General features: G+C 43.0%; 1 protein-coding gene across 6 annotated transcripts in view; it reads left to right on the top strand.

Moving 5' to 3' along the window:
* The first annotated feature begins 2476 nt into the window (after positions 1-2476).
* NBR1 (NBR1 autophagy cargo receptor) overlaps positions 2477-19622 on the top strand; it is a 55123-nt gene continuing 37977 nt past the window's right edge. For 3 of the 6 annotated variants that reach the window (XM_075846823.1, XM_075846822.1, XM_075846819.1), the window contains exons 1-4: positions 2478-2627; positions 4830-4941; positions 17114-17176; positions 18043-18061. In XM_075846823.1, the coding sequence (XP_075702938.1) occupies positions 4840-4941; positions 17114-17176; positions 18043-18061 (184 nt within the window). In that variant the 5' untranslated portion in view covers positions 2478-2627; positions 4830-4839. Of the gene's footprint in view, positions 2628-2778; positions 3018-4829; positions 4942-17113; positions 17177-18042; positions 18062-19622 lie in introns of all 6 variants that reach the window. The other 3 variants (XM_075846820.1, XM_075846821.1, XM_075846824.1) reach the window with 3 other exon arrangements.

The following is a 19622-nucleotide window of genomic DNA, read 5'->3' as shown; positions in this document are numbered from 1 at the left end:
ATGGTTTGCGGACAGCATGTTGCATTCACAAAACCCCTGATGTACCAAACAAAAGTGACCCCCATTTTAGAAACTACACCCCTAAAGGCATTCATCAAGGCGTGTAGTGAGAATTTTGACCCCACAGGTGTTTTTCAGAAATTAATACGCAGTGGATGATGCAAAGTAAAAATTGAAATTTTTCCACTGATCTGCCTATTCACCACACAATATGGTGTGCCCAGCTTGCGCCGCTGGAGAATCTTGCCCCATAAATTGTTAAGCGGGTTCTCCCTGGTAGGGTTATGCCTTACTTGTGGACGTAAACTGTTTTTGGGCACACTGTAGGGCTAAGAAGGGAAGGACCGCCATTTGGAGCATGGATTGGCAGTAGTTTTGGACAAAGCTGTGTCAGGGATTATTTTTTGAGGTTGTCATTTTTATTGGTACTATTTTGGAGTAAGGCTGGATTCACACGAGCACATTACGTCCGTAATGGACGGAATGTATTCGGCCGCAAGTCCCAGAGACCGAACACACTGCAGGGAGCCGGCTCCTAGCATCATAGTTATGTACGACGCCAGGAGTCCCTGCCTCGCTGGAGGACAACTGTCCCGTACTGTAATCATGTTTTCAGTACGGGACAGTAGTTCCACGGAGAGACAGGGACTCCTAGCATCGTACATAACTATGATGCTAGGAGCCCGGCTCCCTGCAGTGTGTTCGGTCCGGGACTTGCGGCCGAATATGTTCCGTCCATTACGGACGTAATGACCTCGTGTGAATCCAGCCTTAATGTGACTTTTTTATTTTTTTTATTTCGTTTTGAATATAAAAGGGAGGGAAGGGAGGGGATACAAAGCACTTTTTATACTATTTTTTGTGAGGAGATGTGACCCAAAAGATTCTGGCGTTGTTTTTCTGTTTCAATATGTCTTTATTAAACAGTTGAGACATCAGAAAATATATGTGTATAACAGTTCTACTCGCAGGTAGAAGTAAATAGTTAGTCTCAAATAATAATTAACCTATAAGTTTTAACATTTTGAGAAAATGGGATTCAAAATAATATGGATAATAAAAGAAAGGTAAATAAAATAAATGTTGTGAAGAACGTATACAGGTCATCATAAAGAAAAAATAAAATGTATACAATAGACAACGTATGAGCTCCCACTAGAAAGGGAGAGGTACGGCATATACAGTGTTATTCCAACACATCCAATCTCTACAGAACCGGTCATGTCTTTGTATGCTACAGGCATAAATATATCTGGCGTTGTTTTTCATTCATTTTTTTTACGGCGTTCACTATGCGGGATAAATTACATACGGTCGTTACCGACGCGGCGATACCAATTACTATCATTTTTTAATTTTTTACGGTTTTTCCAATATTAAGTCTTTTTTTTTTATTTACCCGAAACGTGTGTTTTTATTTTTTTACAACATTTTTATTAACTTTTTTACTTGTCCGACTAGGGGACTTGAAAACCTGATGCTCCAATAACTACTCTGATACACTGCACTACATACATAGTGCAGTGTATTAGAGCTGGCAGTTATTCACTGACAGCAAGGCTATGAAGGACCCGCCGGACACGGGTCCTCATCGGCTTCCATACAAGGCAGACACGGAGGCCATTATTTGTCCTCCGATTGCCATAGCAACCCAGCGATTGCGTTGCTGGGTTGCCGGTCGGGTAAAAACCCCTCAGATGCTGCGCTCTCTATTGAGCGCATCATCTGAGGGGTTAATCAGCCGGATCGGTGAAAAACTCCAGTCCTGGCCGTTACAGGAGGGTGCCAGCTGTATAATACCTGGGGTCTGTATTTAGGTGATCTGGTGTCTGTTTGTTTTTAGAGGGACTGTATTTATTTAGGGGGTCTAATCTCTAGTTTGTATTTATTTAGAGGGTCTGGGGGTCTGTATACGTTTAGGAGGTCTGTATTCATTTTGGTATGCTAAAGTGGTCATATGCACTATTTGTATACCGTAGCTCAATATAAATCGGGCGTACGGGAACAAAATGTGCCCTTTTTTATCATCTCCTTAATGTCTTTTACTTAACGTTGGCAGGTATGAGTCCTGTGTTTGGCGCAATTAGTCGTTAGTATATGCAGGGGTATGTTAAATCGCCTGATAATAGTCTTAAAATGTCTGAACCCTATATCATTCAGAGGGGGGATCATTAATATGAAAGAAGATCTGATGTGATTGTCTGCTTTTTACCTATGACCAGGCCCCGTTTTTAGTCTTTTATTGGCCATTAAATATCGCGCCAATGCACAACTGCAAGAGCCGGATCATGTGAGTGACACCCGAGACCTCCGGCGCATATCGCGCAGCTACTGCGTGCTAACAAGTCGTGATGTTTTTTTTTAAAGCCACGCCTCCTTGTTTACAGGAAGGAATATGGTGCTGACTCCATTGTATACCTAACCCCGCCCCTCCTCCTATCAGCTTCCAGTTCTCCATGAGTGACAGCGACGCCAGCCAATCGCTACCGCGCTTGACTGTCCCGTGGCGGTGAGCTCGCCATGTTGTGGGGCAACAGTCAGAGCTGAAGGAGGCCAGGGATCCGCAGGCGGCCGAGAGCGGGAGTCTGTGGGAGGACTCTGTGCTACATAGTGGGGCACTATTACAGGTATGATGTCATGTACATGTATGATGTGTAAACCTACTGCAGTATAGTCATCCTGTTATGCCAGCAGTTATATACGTGTACGTATGTATAGAATCCATGCCATTTCTCAGAAAGTGAGCGCAGTGCTGTATATCCTGTATCCTCTTATTAGGTCACGTTTTCTACTTCATTGAAATCCTGTCAGGTAAAGAAGCATTTGTATTTCTGTGGCAGCCATTAGAGTTCATTGTGGTCCACTATAGACGTGACTCAGCGTAGCCGCGACGCCTTCTTGTGTCATTGATGAAGAAGACGGCGACAAATTACGGCACGTGGTAATGTCAAGCTCCAATAAAAGTCCAGCATACCCGTAGGAGGCTCGTGGTCGCACAACACTGGGAAAAGTTTGTGGTACGAGAATTACGTAAAAGTTTGTGTTATGAGAATTACGTAAAAGTTTGTGAATCGAGTAACAAGGACAGCCCCTTAAAGTCCCGTGTAAATTGCACTCGCGGCGTGACTTATAAGAGCAGCTTACGACTGCTCACGAATTCCAGAGTTTCGCCGTTGTTGCAACGTCACATTTTCTTCATAGGGCCTAATAATAATCATGTGATTCGCATGCGGGTTTAAGGCTACGTCAACACATGGCGATTTGTTGCAGATTTTTGAGCCAAAGCCAGAATTAGATCCGGGAGGAACAAGACGTGTAAGTTCTTCCTCTCTATTTTCCTTCCCTTTTGAAACCACTTCTGGCTCTGGCGCAAAAACGTGCATCAAAAACTGCAATAAATCGCGTTGTGTGAACGTGGCCTCAGGGCTCATGCACGCCGGCTAATTTCTCTATTTCACTAAGGGATAGCACCCTGGCCTACTCATTGCTATGGGGCCACGCACACATCCATTTGTTTTAATTTTTTTTGCGGATCCGTGTTCCTCATTCGCAGAACTCAGGGCAGGTCCTAACCCAGGTCAGTTTTTGCATGTCGGTCTTGCCTGCTCTTTTCTTAGGGGTTTGTATCAATAAAAACCAGTCTGCCCACGGAAGCCATGCATATGTGGTCTGTATAAAAAAACACGTATGTGTGCATGAGCCCTAACATGCATCAGGAGTACCCGCAAACAAACCGCACCACCGCCAACCAATTGATCTCATCAGAGGAAGCAGCTGGAGGACACACATTGGGTTGCAGGGTAGATGTAATATTAAGTGGCGGGTGCATTCATATTAATAAGTGGCACGCGTGTAGTACATGGTCAACCCAAGTTCTCTAGACTGATCGAGAGACTTTCTCTTCACTCTGTCTGATAGTTGGGGAACTCCACTCTATGATATTCACTAAACTCTAGACATATACAAAGCAGTGATGCTGGATGGACTTACGTCAAGTTTCTTTCCTAAGCAGTGGCCGGGAATGTCTTATCAGTGACGCATTTGCATTCCAAAGTTATACAACGACAAAACATGACATGTACACACCCAGGTATAAATGTAGGTTGTACAGGATAAAAAATAAAAAAATGTGGCTGCTTTCTACTAGAAACTGCGCCACACCTGTCCATGGGTTGTGTCTGGTATTGCAGCTCAGCTCCATAGAAGTAAATGGGGCTAAGCTGCAATACAAAACACTTCCTATGGACAGGTTGTAGCGTGTTATTTTGGAAGAAAGCAGCCAAATTTTTTCTAATTCCCGTGCAACCCCTTTAAGGAAACACAGTGGCTAACCCTATGAGGTTTGTAATGACAGCCAGCCGCATTGCTTGCCACCCCCCCCCCCCCCCCCTGCAGTCGACTACGCTATTGCTTCCGGCAAAACAACGGACCCAGTGTACAACAGAGACAAACGGAAACCATGGGCACCAGATCCGTCACCATTGATATCAATGGAAACGGAAACCCTTTCCGTTTGTGTCTGTCCAGGGTCCCGTTCTGTAGGAAAGCTCCGACGGAACGTCAGGAGGGGACCCCAACGCAGATGTGAACAGAGCCTAAGGGATTGTGGAGCAGTACTCCCTTCCTATGTCTTCAACACAGACAAAATCAGGACGAGGCATATGAGGAAGTTGCACCTCAGCCCAATTCTAGCCCATGGAGCAGTACGACCCTATAATCTAGCCCCCTGTTATAGCAGTTACGGCTATTTTACTTAGTGAGAGCTTAGTGTGTGTACATTGCTGTTCTTCGGTATGCACATCAGCTGATCTTTTTGGTTATTTTTGTAGACAAAGAAACATGGAACCGCAGGTGAATTTGTGTGTGTGCTGCAGGGGAGAGACACAGAGCTTCCTGGTGTCCGATTCTGAGAAGACAACCTGGGCTGATGTGGAAGCGATGGTGAGCTAACATTCCTGTTTCTCCTGCATATGTTTCACATAGGGCTGCATATTGTGTTGATTTGCTAAAGGCCTTGATAAATCAACAAAACTAGGACCCACATTTGTCAAAAGTGCCTCATTTTAGCCAATTTAAAAGGGTTGTCCCCTACCGGACAACTGATGACCTATCCACTGGATAGGTCATCAGTATATGATCTGTGGGGGTCCGACACCTGGACACCGCACCGATGAGCTGCTCCAGCTGCCTGCGGGAACCGGATGTCATTGCACAGTATGCAATGTACGGAGTCTGAGGCGGTTGGCTTCGTACATTGCATAGAGACCGAACTGCAGCTCGGCCACTATTCCGTGACCGGAGCCATCTCTTCCAGCATGGATGTCCGGTGCCCGGAAGCCACCGGAGCAGCTGATTAGGTCATCAGTTGTCCGGTAGTGGAAAACCCCTTTAAGCCTGCTTTATTGACATATGCTGCAACAAATTTATGACTTCATCTGTCTCCTTTTAACTTTCACACTGTCTAAAATTACTTAACTTTTTCATTGGCTATTTATTTTTTTCTCGACTTTAAAAAAAAAAAAAAAAAGTTGCATTACATTAAATTCTGGCCAATCGTTAAGCCACGACCGCTTTTCACTCCACCTTTACAAACTGACGTGCATGTCGCAAATGGCTCTAAATTCTGGCACAAATGGTTAATAAATGTCGCAAAGAAGATTACACATTTATTTTGGAGTCTTAAAAAAAATGGCAAAAATACTTTTATAAATGTGGCCCTAGGTGTTTAAACCTAGTCACATCTCTACTCCACATAGATACTGGCGTAGAAAAAGTAGAGTAATTTTAGCCAGCATAAAAGTTTATAGCAGTTATGTATGTTATGACAGATTTTTCAAAAGGGGTAGATACAGTCGTAAATATGTAGCAGCATATGTGTAATGATGGGGGTAAGGAAACAGACAAGTGAGCCCTAATCTACCCGCCACTCAGTCCCTGTCTACTTGCAACGACCCGCCCTAGGCGACGGGGTACAACTGGGCGACGGTCCCTACGCTCAATAAGTGCACGACAGACAAACAGACAAGGGTACACAGAAGCAAAGGAAAAGGGGCAGTTGCCCACGTCAACACCGTGAGCAACAAGAGTGGTGAACGAGCCGAGTCAAACCAGGAGTGTACGAGGTACCAAACGCAGAGCAGGAGAGTAGTCAGTAAGCCGGGGTCAGTATGGAGCAAGGTCAAATAGATCAAGAAGCTGCAGCAGGGCCAGGAAACCACACAAGAAGAATCACAAGCAAGGAGGAACAGGAAAGGCAGGTATAAATAGACAGAGGGCGGGAGCTAGCTCCGTCTGGCCAGGCTGTGATAGGCTCTCCCACTCCTAAGGCCTCATTCACACGGCAGTGTTTCCCGGCCGGGTGCCGGCCGTTCATAAATCGGCCGGCACCCGGCTGCATTAGGAATGATAGACCCCTAATGGGGCTATTCACACGACCGATTTTTTGACGGCCGGAAAATCCGGCCGTCAAAAAATAGGACATGCTCTATCTTTGCCCGGCCGCCCGGCTCCCATAGAAGTCTATGGGGCCGGGTATTACACGGCCATCACCGGAATGTGTTCCGAGTGATGGCCGGGTTTTCCGGAGCTTGCGCTCTATCTCCTCCTCCTCACAGCGCAGAGTGCATGTGAGGAGGAGGAGTTGATGCCATTCTGACGAATGGCATCGCTGTACACTGTGTTGCAGGGCCGGGGTGTACAGCAGGTGGAGGGAGCGCTGCGCTGGCTCCCTTCCCCTGCTTGTTAAAAGCACCCTGGCTCGGCGACACCTTCGATGGCGCCGCTAGTAGCAGCAGCTGCTGCTGCTGCGGCTGCTACTACTGCAGCGACGCCACTATAGCAGAGCAGGGAGGTATCTCCCCGCTCTGCTATGTGCTAGCCGCACTTTAGCTCCTTGAAGGAGCGGAATCCCCGTGTTTTCGGGGATTCCGCTCCTGGACAGAGCGCTTGATGTCTCTGTCCATATCTGGGCAGTAACATCAGGGGAAACTCCTGAAGCGGAATCCCCGAACACATGGGGATTCCCCTTCAGGAGCTGCCGCTGATGTCACTGTCCGGATCTGCCCGGCCCGGCACGGATGCATAACTTTATGCAAACCGGCCGGGCAGAATGGCCGATTTTACCGGCCGGCACTCGGGCTCGGGAACGACCCGGTCGTGTGAATCCCGCCTAAGCCTGAGTGGCGGAAGATGGAGTCAGTCTCACCGACATAGAAGCAGGTGCAGACTGATTACCTATGGGCGTGGATAAAGAAGCTGTGCCTGGCAGATCCTTAACATATATGTCTGTTAAAGGGGTTTTCCAATCTTGGACATTTAGCGCATTTCCACGGGATACACATTGGCTAAAGGACACCACTTTTGATAAATGTGGGTTAATATCTTCTAAAGAGAAACTGATCTAGTTGAGGAATTGCTCAACAACTCCGTTCTTAGGTCTGCTGCATGGGAGTCAGTCAACCCAAGTGCTGGTCCACTCTCCAACCAAGTATAGTTGGTACACAGTTAGGGTATGTTCACACGGCCTATTTACGGACGTAAATCGGGCGTTTTTGCCCCGAATTACGCCCGAAAATAGCGCCTCAATAGCGCTGACAAACATCTGCCCATTGAAAGCAATGGGCAGACGTTTATCTGTTCACACGAGGCGTATATTTACGCGCCGCTGTCAAATAACGGCGCGTAAATAGACGCCCGCGTAGAAGAAGTGACCTGTCACTTCTTTGGCCGTAATTGGAGCCGCTATTCATTGACTCCAATGAATAGCAGCGCTAATTACGGCCGTAATTGACGCGGCGTTCAAGCGCCTGCACATGCCGGTACGGCTGAAATTACGGGGATGTTTTCAGGCTGAAACATCCCCGTAATTTCAGCCGTTACGGACCCCCGCCGTGTGAACATACCCTTAAAGGAGTTTTCCACCTTCTGACAACCTATCCACCGGATAGGTCATCAGTACATGATCTGTGGAGGTCCGACACCCGAACCCTGCACAGATCAGCTGTTCCGGTACCTCGGTGCACCTGACGTACATGCCGGAAGCACTTCACTCCGGCCATGGAATAGTGGCCGACCTGCAATACTGCAGCTCTTCTCCTATTAAAGTGAATAGGAGCGGACCTCCAGTTTTGCAGCACGGCCGCTATGCTACGTACGAAGCCAACTGCTTCCGGGCTCCGTACATAGCATTATGTGTCATAACATCCGGTGCCCCCGGAGCGGCTTATCGGTGCGGGCTCCGGGTGTTGGACCCGCTCAGATGATCTACAGATGACCTATCTGGTGGATAGGTCATCAGTTGTCAGAAGGTCGACAACCCCTTTAATTTAATGGGCATCTACATCGGGAATCAAAAAATCACCAGTAAATATATATTAATAATATATAAGTCCCTGAGCTGTTCTCTTCCTACAGTTCTTTGTCTATTCTGTTCAGGACAACTGTACGCCTCAGGAAATGGCAGCCCTTACATCGCTGTCATATGTTTTGTTTTTTTTCCTAGACTCATAAAAATATAAACATAAATGATACTTTTCTTACGCCTATATAGCTACATTATACTGGGATCACTTCCCAGCATAAACACCAATGTTTCCATGGACTTTCACTTGCAAAACATATACAAAAATAGGGTTGTTGTTTTTTGGCATACGTTGTTTGCCTGGTATACGTTGGTATAACTTTTTTATTTTATTTTATTGTATCAAAAGAGAATAGTCCACTACAGTTTTCAATTTAAGGGGATTCCACAAAAAACAATAGGTGTCCGACGTATGATGCTGTATAGGCACACAGTTACATATATGTGGGGTATACGTTCCATGGCTTACTTCAAACATGCATGCTCGCTGAACGTAAGCCCCAAACGCAATGTTACTTCGATATTTACGTTTCTGGGGCTTTTGTATATTTTTGTTATTATTCAAGGGGAAAACCATTTTTTTAACCGAGGTCAAGACACCCACATGAGACCGCATGCACCCTCCGGAGACAGCAATACAGCCCGGGGAACATCGCTGCAATGTTTTTTTTTAATAATTAACTTGAAATCTGCTATAGATGAATATTCGACTGTTTATTAAATCCAGAGTGATCGTTACAGCTTTATCTTTATGATGGCGTTTGTTAAGAATGTGCACTGGTGACCGTTATTACCATTTGTAACTGGGTTTATTCTTGCTTGACAAGTTATGAGCCTCACCCTGTATACTGACAAAGATTATTTGAATAATACCCATCCAGGTGCAATTCTAAGACTATGTTCACACGTCATTGGTTTGCCTATGGCAAATCTGGCGTGAGCAGTAGAAATCCGCAGCTGACTCTTGTGTTTCTGCCGTGGATCTGCATGGAGATTCAGTAGAGCTAATCCACAGCTTTTCAGCACGGAATCCGCAGCAATAATCAACATGCTACAGGTTTTAAAATCTGCAGTGTGTTCTCATTTTGCAAGCATATTCTCCGGGGCGTGTGAAAGGGGTATAAAATATTCAATTTGCTTTCATTGCTGGTGTTATAATAAGCAGATTCTATCTGGATTTTGGCACGGAGTCCATTTCTAAAACTTGATAAACCGTCTGAACATGGCCTAAGGCCCTGTTCACACGGAGGAATTTCCAGGTCGAATTTCTTTTTTTCTGCCCGCACTTTCTTGTGCCGTATTTCACCCATGGCCATTGAGAGCTGCGGACAAAAAAACGCAGTGGAAAAGGCTTTCTCTGCCTTCCATTGATTTCAATGGGAGGTCAGAGGCGGAACCGCATGCCGCTGCGGGGAAAAAAAAACACTCCTCCGCCTCACATTGAAGTAAATGGGAGGCGGTTTCAGACGTTTTTTTGTCGCTGATTCTGACACGGTTTCCCTGTCAAAATTGGTGCCAATAAACTCTGCGTCAACTGGGCCTAACACTTTAACATGCATGTTGCGCAATTTGATGCGGAAAATCAGTATTAAAACTGCAGGTAATTCTTCAGGTAAAATCCGCACTCAATATTGCCTTTTTTTTATGCGTTTTAGGTGCTGGTTTTAAATTTTAATGCGGAAACAGGTGCAGATTTTATGCTGCGTATCTTGGTGCATTTTTTGAAAATAAACTTGTCAGATACAATTCTGAGACAGAAACACAAGATAAATTGAAAGTTCGATTTACGTGTGGAATAATTCCGCAATGTGTAGATGAGATTACTTGAAATATAATTTATTTTGCTGTTCCTGTATTACGCTGTGGACTTGCCTCAAATCGGCACATATTACGCATGGTGTGCATGTGCCCTTAGGGTATTATGTTAGTAAATATTGTTCTCTGCTCACCTATTCAGATCTCTTCTATTACTGTAATTTGGTTCTGCAATTCAGTTTACTGTTTAGGACTAAACTCTGCTGTGTGACTCAGGCCGTCTCCGATTACAAAGCAAATTCATCTATTTCTGTCAACGTAACCGGAACTGTGACTCACCCAAGGTTTGTTATTGTACGGTAACTTTATAAAGTACAGGTACAAGGTGAATCATGAAGTCAGGTGACAACTCTCTCTAGATATAGACCTAGGGGGCATAACCTCTTTTATTTAAAGGGCCACAGCTTCAGATTACAATACTTGGACAGACTAATACAATTTGAAATAAAGTTTGTTACATATAGTTCTCAGTTATATGAACTTTATTTACATCATGCTTTAGAACACGTTTTAAAGTTGGTTTTTTTCGGTGTATAAAAAAGTTCTACATTTTGTATTTTCAATTTTGGGCTGTTCCCCCGCTGCTGCGCTCTGCTTTCTGCCACTCATCTGTTCGTACATTTTTGTGGTGATGTGTCATCCATAGGGACAACACGTCTCATGACCACAGTGGACAATTACCGCCCACTGCAGTGATGTATTGTACAGTGTGGTTACCAAAAGTCATCTGGGATAAGGAGTAGTCGCTAAATATAGTTCTGATATGCAAGATTATTGTGTCGGAAAAAATGACACGGAGACTGATAGGGTATGTGCACACAAGAACTGGCTTTTACGTCTGAAAAGACAGACTGTTTTCAGGAGAAAACAGCTGCCTCGTTTCAGACGTAAAAGCTCCTCCTCTCATTATGTGAGGCGTCTTTGACGCCCGTAATCTTGAGCTGTTCTTCATTGAGTTCAATGAAGAACGGCTCAAATTACGTTGCAAAGAAGTGTCCTGCACTTCTTTGCGAGGCAGTAATTTCACGCGTCATCGTTTGACAGCTGTCAAACGACGACGCGTAAATGACAGGTTGTCTGCACAGTATGTCGGCAAACATCTGCCCATTCAAATGAATGGGCAGATGTTTGCCGACGTATTGTAGCCCTATTTTCAGACTTAAAACTAGGCATAATACGCCTCGTTTACGTCTGAAAATAGGTCGTGTGAACCCAGCCATATACTTGTAAGGCATGTGAACTATAGCAGCCAGTACCGTGGGCAACTACAAATCCAACAGAATCTGAACTAACGGCATGATGTACATAGCGGGAAGAGCAAGGGCAAGAGATGTTGGAAATCAATAACCAGTATATAATGGACAGGTAGGCGAGACGGTCATTTATAACACCCGTATTAAACTGTAAAGAAGGCGGAGGTTCTAAAGGTGTCCCAAACCATGACGGGCAGTTGTGGCACAATGACAATAAGGTGAGCCGTAGAAAAAAGATGGGGCATTATTGCAAAATAAGTGTAAAGGGAAGTTGTAATGTGACATAAGTAACAGGAGTCTGTTGATGACATTCAATTATAATTGGGACTTTAGTTCAGTCGCACTTCACCAAGATGTTTCACGGTATTTATTTAATGCCTCACCCTCTGCAGACATAGCAGGAAGAATAGGATTCTGCATTATATTAAGTAATATTTGTAGAAATATGGAGGTATCAACTATACTTATTAAAAGAGTTAAAGTATGGCGTAGGCCCTGTTCACACAGCAGGACTAAGGACCATCTATTGTCATGTCCCTCTCTCACGCTGCCAATTCTGGGATACCCTGCGTACGATCCTAGTCTGATAGACCCCGTTTTCCAACAATGGTCCCTCTACTGTTGCTGGAGTGTTTCCCACTTTCTGGTAAAGAACTCCTGAAGTTCTCTGGAGAATAATGTTTCCTGAGTAATTCCTCAGACCTATGCCCCTTAGGCTTCTGGAGAGCTAACCAATTACATCACTTCCTTACCGGTTTCCCCTCCCAATCCTCCTTTGCTCGTGATAAATCCTCTCTGGAGGTTCTGTGTCCTCCACTTATGCCATGTTGGTGTCCCCTCCATCCCAGCCTCTGCCCCCCTTTTTTAGTAGGTGTGAGGGTGATCTGAATCTAGCCATCTCAGAAAATCTACTTATGAGATTATACCGTCGTGCTCCTCTCTATCAAGCCGCATCCAAGAAGCAGGCTATAAAATTCTCTCGAGATGGTATCGTGTCTGTGCTAAATTGCATGCCATGATGACCGACAGCCCAGGCGCGGACCCTCTTCTCCCACTCTTCACACACTGATAGCAACACCGCAGAAGAAATGCCTCCCGATCTGACCCCCTTAGACTTATCTTTGGGGTCATCTGAAGGCAATTGTCTATGCTGTGAAGATATGAGATGTGCAGCAACTGAAACTACGGATACTGGAAGCCTGTGCTAGCATTTCTTCTGCGGTGTTGCTATCAGTGTGTGAAGAGTGGGAGAAGAGGGTTGCATCGACAATCCAACACAATGGGCAGCACTTTGAACACATTTTATAAGTGGTCAGAAACTTGTAAATAACTCATGAAAGAATAAAGTAACGTAAAACCAAGCACACCATTGTTTGTTTTTCTTGGGAAACTCTCGATAAGTTTGATGTCACATGACCCTCTTCCCATTGAAAAAACTAAAGTTGGATACAAAATGGCCGACTTCAAAATGGCCGCCATGGTCAACACCCAGCTTGAAAAGTTTCCCCCCTCCCATATACTAATGTGCCACAAACAGGAAGTTAATATCACCAACCATTCCCATTTTATTTAGGTGTATCCATATAACTAGCCCACCCTGTACACTACTAGAACATTACTACACTACTATAACCATACCACATTACTATAATACCACATTGCTATAATGCTACTACATTACTATAACAATACTACACTTCTTTAATACTACATTACTATAGCACTACTACATTCTTATAATACTACTACATTACTAACAATACCGCATTACTATAACGCTACCGCATTGCTATAATAATACTACGTTACTTTTTTGTTTTACCAATTTTATAAATAAAAAATGGTTTTGCTTCACCACATTCTGAGAGCCATAACTTTTTTTTAATATATATATTTTTCCATCGATTTGAGCGGTGTGAGGGCTTATTTTTTGCTGGACTAGCTGTAGTTTTTATTGCTACTATTTCGGGATACATGTGACTTTTTGATCACTTTTTATTCCCTTTTTTTGGGAGCTAAGGTGACCAATTTGTTTTTTGTTTTTTTTCACAGCGTTCACTGAGCCGGTTAAATAACGTTCTATTGTAATAGTTCCGACTTTTACGGATGCGGAGATGCCATGTTATCTTAACTTATTTCTAACATTACTTTAGGGAAAAAATGGGGGAAAAACTTTTTAAAGTGTTTTATTTTTTTTCACTACTGAAAACTTTAAAAAAAAATATTAGTCCCCCTAGGGGACTTGAACTAGTGATCAACAGATCGCTGGTACAATACACTGCTATACTAATGTATTGCTGTATATTGTCTGCTTTTACAGGCTTCTGTTAAGCCCTGTCGGAGGCAGACAGAAGGCAGTCCTAGGTGCCTTCATTAGGCCCCTGGACTGCCATGACATCCATCGGCACCCTGCAGTCACGTCGTGGTGGGCAGAAGACCTGTCAGAGGGGGCCGACCCCCCCCCCCCTCTTTTTAACCCCTCAGATGCTGCAATCGCAATTAAACGCAGCATTTAAGGGGTTAAAAGTGCAGGCACCGCTGACACCCGGAGCGTATGGAGTGGGCTCCGCGTGGCCTGAACCCCCACACTATGACTTACCTGGCACGTCATTTTCCGGGAAAGGGTTAATGTCCCTGCGAGAACATCTCATTTAAACAACTTATGGCCCATCTACTACATAGATAAAACTGTTAGATCGGTGGTGGTCTGACTGTTGGGACTGATTTCAGCGAATTAATCCCTTAAATTCGGCGATCGGTTGCAATCGCCGAATTTTAGTATGCCATAGTAAGCCAAACAATGGCTTCCGTGTCTGCCATGGACGGAAGCCCATTAGGACCAACCTTCGGCTGGTCCTGATAGGCTTCCTGTCAGAGTGACAGGAAGTCACTGTGTCGTTCCCGATGCACACTGTCGGCGACAAGGTGTGCATCGGGAACTGGGAGATCAGCTGTCCCCAACAGCTGACACTCCAGTGTTGCCGATCAGCAGCTCATCGCCGCTGATTTTGGCAATTAACCTGATAAATGTGGTGCTCGATTGCGATCACCACATTTAGGAGGTTTGTAGCACATGCAATTGAGTGGGCTGCTGATGCTTGTGATGGCATCCGGAGGCCAGGCAACGGCCTCCGGGTCTGCCATGAATGGAAGCCTATGAGGACCAGGCCTCTGGCTGGTCCTTGTAGACTTACTGTCAGAGTGACTGTGACGGTCACACTGACAGTTGGAATACATTACACCACCTAGGTAGTGTAATGTATTCTAGCAGCGATCAGAGCTGCAAGTAAATAAAAGAGTGTAAAAAGTTAATAAAAATGTTTTATAAAAGTATAAAAATAAAAGTTTTTGTTTTTCCTATAATAAGTCATTTATTATAGGGGAAAAATCAAACCGTTAAAAAAAAGTGCACATATTTGGTATCGCCGTGTTCGTAACGACCCAAACTGTTTTTTTTTTTTTTCCGCATGGTGAACTCCGCAAACCAAATAAACGGAAAACTGTCAGCATCGCTATTTTTTGGTCACCACCCCTCCCAAGATATAAAATAAAAAGTGATTAAAAAGTCGCATTTACCCCAAAATAGTACCAATAAAAACTACAACCCGTCCCGCAAAAAACAAGACCTCCCACAGCTTTTTTGTCGAAAAAATAAAAAAGTTACGGCTCAGAATAGCGTGTCTCAGAAAAGAAATTATTTTATAGAAACGTAATTTTATTGTGCAAACGCTGCAAAACGTGAAAAAACTATACACATATGGTATCGCCATAATTGTGCCGACCGGCAGAATAAAGTCAAACGTAATTTATTGCGCACGGTGAAAGCTGTAAGAAATAAAGAATTTAAAGCGCCAAAATCGCTGTTTTTTTGGTCACCTTAGCTCTAAAAAAGATCCTGTGGGGTCAAAATGCTCACTATACCCCTAGAAAAATTCCTTGAGGGGTGTAGTTTCCAAAATTGTGTCACTTTTGGGGGGTTTACACTGTTTTGGTCCCTCCGGGGCATTGCAAACCCGACACGGCACTGAAAACCAATCCAGCAAAGTCTGCACTCAAATCCAAAAGGCGCTCCTTCCCTCCTGAGCCCTGCTGTGGATCCAAACATCCGTTTACAACCAAATATGGGGTATTGCCGTAATCGGGAGAAATTGCTTTACAAATGTTGGGGTGCTTTTTCTCCTTTTATTCCTTGTAAAAAAATGAAAAAATTCTGTTTCCAAAGAAAAAAAGGTGATTTTCATCTTCACAGACTAATTCCATTAAATTCTGCAAAAAAAACTGTGGGGTCAAAATGCTAACTATAAAAATGCCTTGAGGGGTGTAGTTTCCAAAATGGGGTCACTTTTGGGTGGTTTCGACTGTTTAGGTACCACAAGACCTCTTCAAATCTGACATGGTGCCTAAAATATATTCCTAAAAAAAGGAGGCCCCAAAATCCACTAGGTGCTCCTTGTCTTCTGAGGCCGGTGTTTCAGTCCATTAGGACACTAGGACCAGATGTGGGATATTTCTAAAATCTGCAGAATGTGGGCAATATTGAGTTGCGTTTCTCTGATAAAACATTCTGTGTTTCAGATTTATTTATTTTTATTACAAATGAATTTCGGCAAAAAAAAATAGTGTAGTACCGTGTTGGCCAGAGACCATATGAAATGTTAAATACTTTTGCCTCTGCGCTCTGAAAGCTTGCATATAGAACTTTTATGGTTAGCCAATAAAGGTATCATACCGATTATACTTTTGTCAAAAAAAATGAAATTGGTAAATTTCACCTCTACTTTGCCTTACTTCCTGTGAAACGCCTAAAGGGTTAAAATACTTTCTGAATGTGGTTTTGAATACCTTGAGGGGTGCAGTTTTCAAAATGAGGTGATTTATGGGGACTTTCTAATATATAAGGCCCTCAAAGCCACTTCAGAACTGAACTGGTCCCTGAAAAAATGGCCCGTTGAAATTTTCTTGAAAATGTGAGAAATTGCTGCTAAAGTTCTAAGCCTCGTAACGTCCTAGAAAAATAAAAGGACGTGAAAAAAAATGATGCAAACATAAAGTAGACATATGGGGGATGTTAACTAGTAACTATTTTGTGTGGTATTACTATCTGTTTTACAAGCAAATACATTTAAATTTAGAAAAATGCTAATTTTTGCTAAAATTTGTCATTTTTCAGAAATATTGAATTTATCGACCAAATTTTTTCACTAACAAAGTACAATATGTCATGAGAAAACAATCTCAGAATCGCTTGGATAAGTAAAAGCATTCCGGAGTTATTAACACATAAAGTGACACATGTCCGATTTGCAAAAATCATCTGTGTCCACAAGGCCAAAACAGGCTGTGTCCTAAAGGGGATAAAACTGAATTTTGTGTTTACTCTTGTTGTATTTATCTTATATTAAAATTAGTTGGATGATCTGAAACCTTTTAAATGTGACAAATTATCAAAAATAGAAGAAATCGGGTGAAGGGCAAATACAAATTCACAGAACTGTAGTTATTACATTTAGATTGTAAGCCCCAATGGGGACAGTGAGCGAGGACAACCTCTGTACAGTGCTGAGGGATATGTTGGCGCGAACATAAATTACCTAGCAACAGCAATTACTTGTTTTTCATTTCTGAACTTCCCAGATAACAGTTTTCCAGGTGAAAGATTCTTTATGACTGTTATTTCCTTCTGCAGGTGCAGGTGTCTTTTGACCTTAGTGACATACAGTTAAAGTATATAGATGAAGATAATGAAGAGGTAAGAGATGGTTCGGCTACTTGAAGTGTTATGTCATATGTACTGTAGAGCAGGCATTAGGAGAGGTTCACATACTGCATATCTGTGCAGATTTACAGGCTAGTTCCGCAGGAGGTTTCTCTATGAATTCCTCATGGTTTTCAAGAACTCTGCTTGCTGTCCTTGTACAGGGGATACAAATCTGTTCTGGACATGTGACGGACACACGGGTGCAGGACTGAATACAGTTCCACAAATTCTTGGTAAAATCTGTACTTATTACATTCACAATAACTCTGCAAGGTAATAGGCATTCTGCAGATTTGAAAATTCACAGCATGCCAAGAAATCCACAGATTTTTTTTCCTGTTTTTATATGTTCACATGTATTGTACTGAAAATCTGCATCAAATCTGCTGCATCCGAACAATATCCTTACTGTATGTGTATCAGAGATGTGTCCTGTAACAAGCTTTGCACCTATGTGATTATTACATAACCAGGACAGATTTTTATCCCCTGGAAGTAAACAAAGATTGTCATTGAATGCAAGCAGAGATCTTGAAACCCAAGTGGAATTGACTAAAAGTATATTAGAAAATTGTAGAACTTTTTTTGTTGTACAATTTACTTGTTGGTATTGTATTGTCACTTTGACTTTAGACCACCATTACCTTCTACTGCCTGCAGGAGGAAATGGTAGTCTGAAAACCTCCCCCTAGACTCTGGTCTCTGAGTCTAGTGCAAGGAAGTATAAGGAGTCTCCCTGCCTGCTTCTTGCAGTGAATAGAGCATTAGGAAACAGTTTTGTTGTGCCACTCTTTGTGCCCTGTTTATCGGTTTCAGTTGTAACCTTTTTAGTAATTCTGTACTATCTCTTATTCTAGGTGTCTGTGAATAGCCAAGGTAAGTTAATAGGAAAGCGTACACTGTTCTTTGTGTCCATCTTAATCTGTTTGCATCTTGATTAGCTATTATTATTATTATTATTATCTACTTTCTTCACATGATCCAGAGGCTTTTTGTGGCTAGGTGATAAATGTCTTTCATGGGATAACCCCTTAAAGAGGATCTGTCACTAATTTATTAATGCCCTATCTCCTAACTAATCTATTAGGCGCTATGATGCTGATAACTACAGTGTGATTTTATTTAAAAAAAACAAACTTGTATTATTTGCAAAGATATGAGCATTTTTCTAAATATGTTAATTTGGCTATATTTGCCAAATAGAAGGTTACTCTATCTATTCACTCTGGGTGGTGTAATGATTTCTATATGACGCTGTCCAATCAGCATACATTTCTCCCCCTGCCAAGCAACACAGCGTGTTCATATAGTATACAGTTTCTTTTCCCTACTGTGTTTTCAACTGGTGATATCTACGGTTGTTTCACAGCTAGAACTGTGTGACATATGAAAGATTAGAATCTCATCTTTCATATGACCTCAGAACCGCTGTTCTAGGTGGTCCACGGCCGTAGACATGGCTATTTTGAAGTGATCCCCCTTCCCTCCATCCTCAGTCTCTCACACTGTGTGAAGCAGCTTCATGCTGATAGGACAGAGGCTGTGAGGAAGCTCCACCTCAGGAGAATCACTGCTGTTACCTCCCACTTGTCTAGTATAGCCTCATTTGCATATTTAGAAAAAAGCTCATAACTTTCAAAATAATTAATCTTTTTGGGACACATTTTCACTAGCATTATCAGGATGACAGCCTCTTTTAGATTAGTAACGCCCAATCTCCTAGTTAAACTAGTGACAGATCCTCTTTAATGGCGTTGTTAAAATTGATGGCCTATCCGCAGGATAGAACATCGATATAAGATCGATGGGAGTCCGACTGTCTTGAGGATAGGCTTTCAATTTTAATAACCTGGATAACCCCTTTAACACTCAGAATGGCAGTACTGTCTGTATTTATACGATTGTCTAGGCAAAAGTGTACAGCCCCCCTAAGCAAGGTGACCGCAGCATTACAACAAAACCCAATCACAGGGATGGTAGTCACTTTGCTGTTGAGATGTTGATACACCATTATAACTACATAATAAATAATTGCAAAGGCGATGTTATTCAGGTTTATGAAGTAGGGTAAAATATAATAGGGGGAAAATGTTTTTCCTAAGATTTTCTTTAATGCGCTGAGATCTTATCCCTTTTAAACACCTCTATATGCAACTCAAACTCTCACCTTCTTTTATCAATAATTTTACTGTGTATATAAGCAATTTTCCTTTTTATTTCATAGCAAGATTTTACTGACTTGAATGATAAAGCTTACTGACTTTCTGTATTTAGAGGGGATCGCACATCAGCCTGCCCTTTTTGTATCCTGTATACATAGAAGCTGTATTATTCTGCCAAAGCCGCAGCCATCAGTTCGGTGGAACTGACGTTTCGGCTGAAAGCTGGTCCTGCACATCTCTAACACACGGGATCCAGCTTATAATGATCACATCTA

The sequence above is a fragment of the Rhinoderma darwinii genome, chromosome 13 (assembly GCF_050947455.1).
Source record: "Rhinoderma darwinii isolate aRhiDar2 chromosome 13, aRhiDar2.hap1, whole genome shotgun sequence".
Taxonomy (NCBI): domain Eukaryota; kingdom Metazoa; phylum Chordata; class Amphibia; order Anura; family Rhinodermatidae; genus Rhinoderma; species Rhinoderma darwinii.
This window is presented reverse-complemented; position numbering and strand designations above follow the sequence as displayed.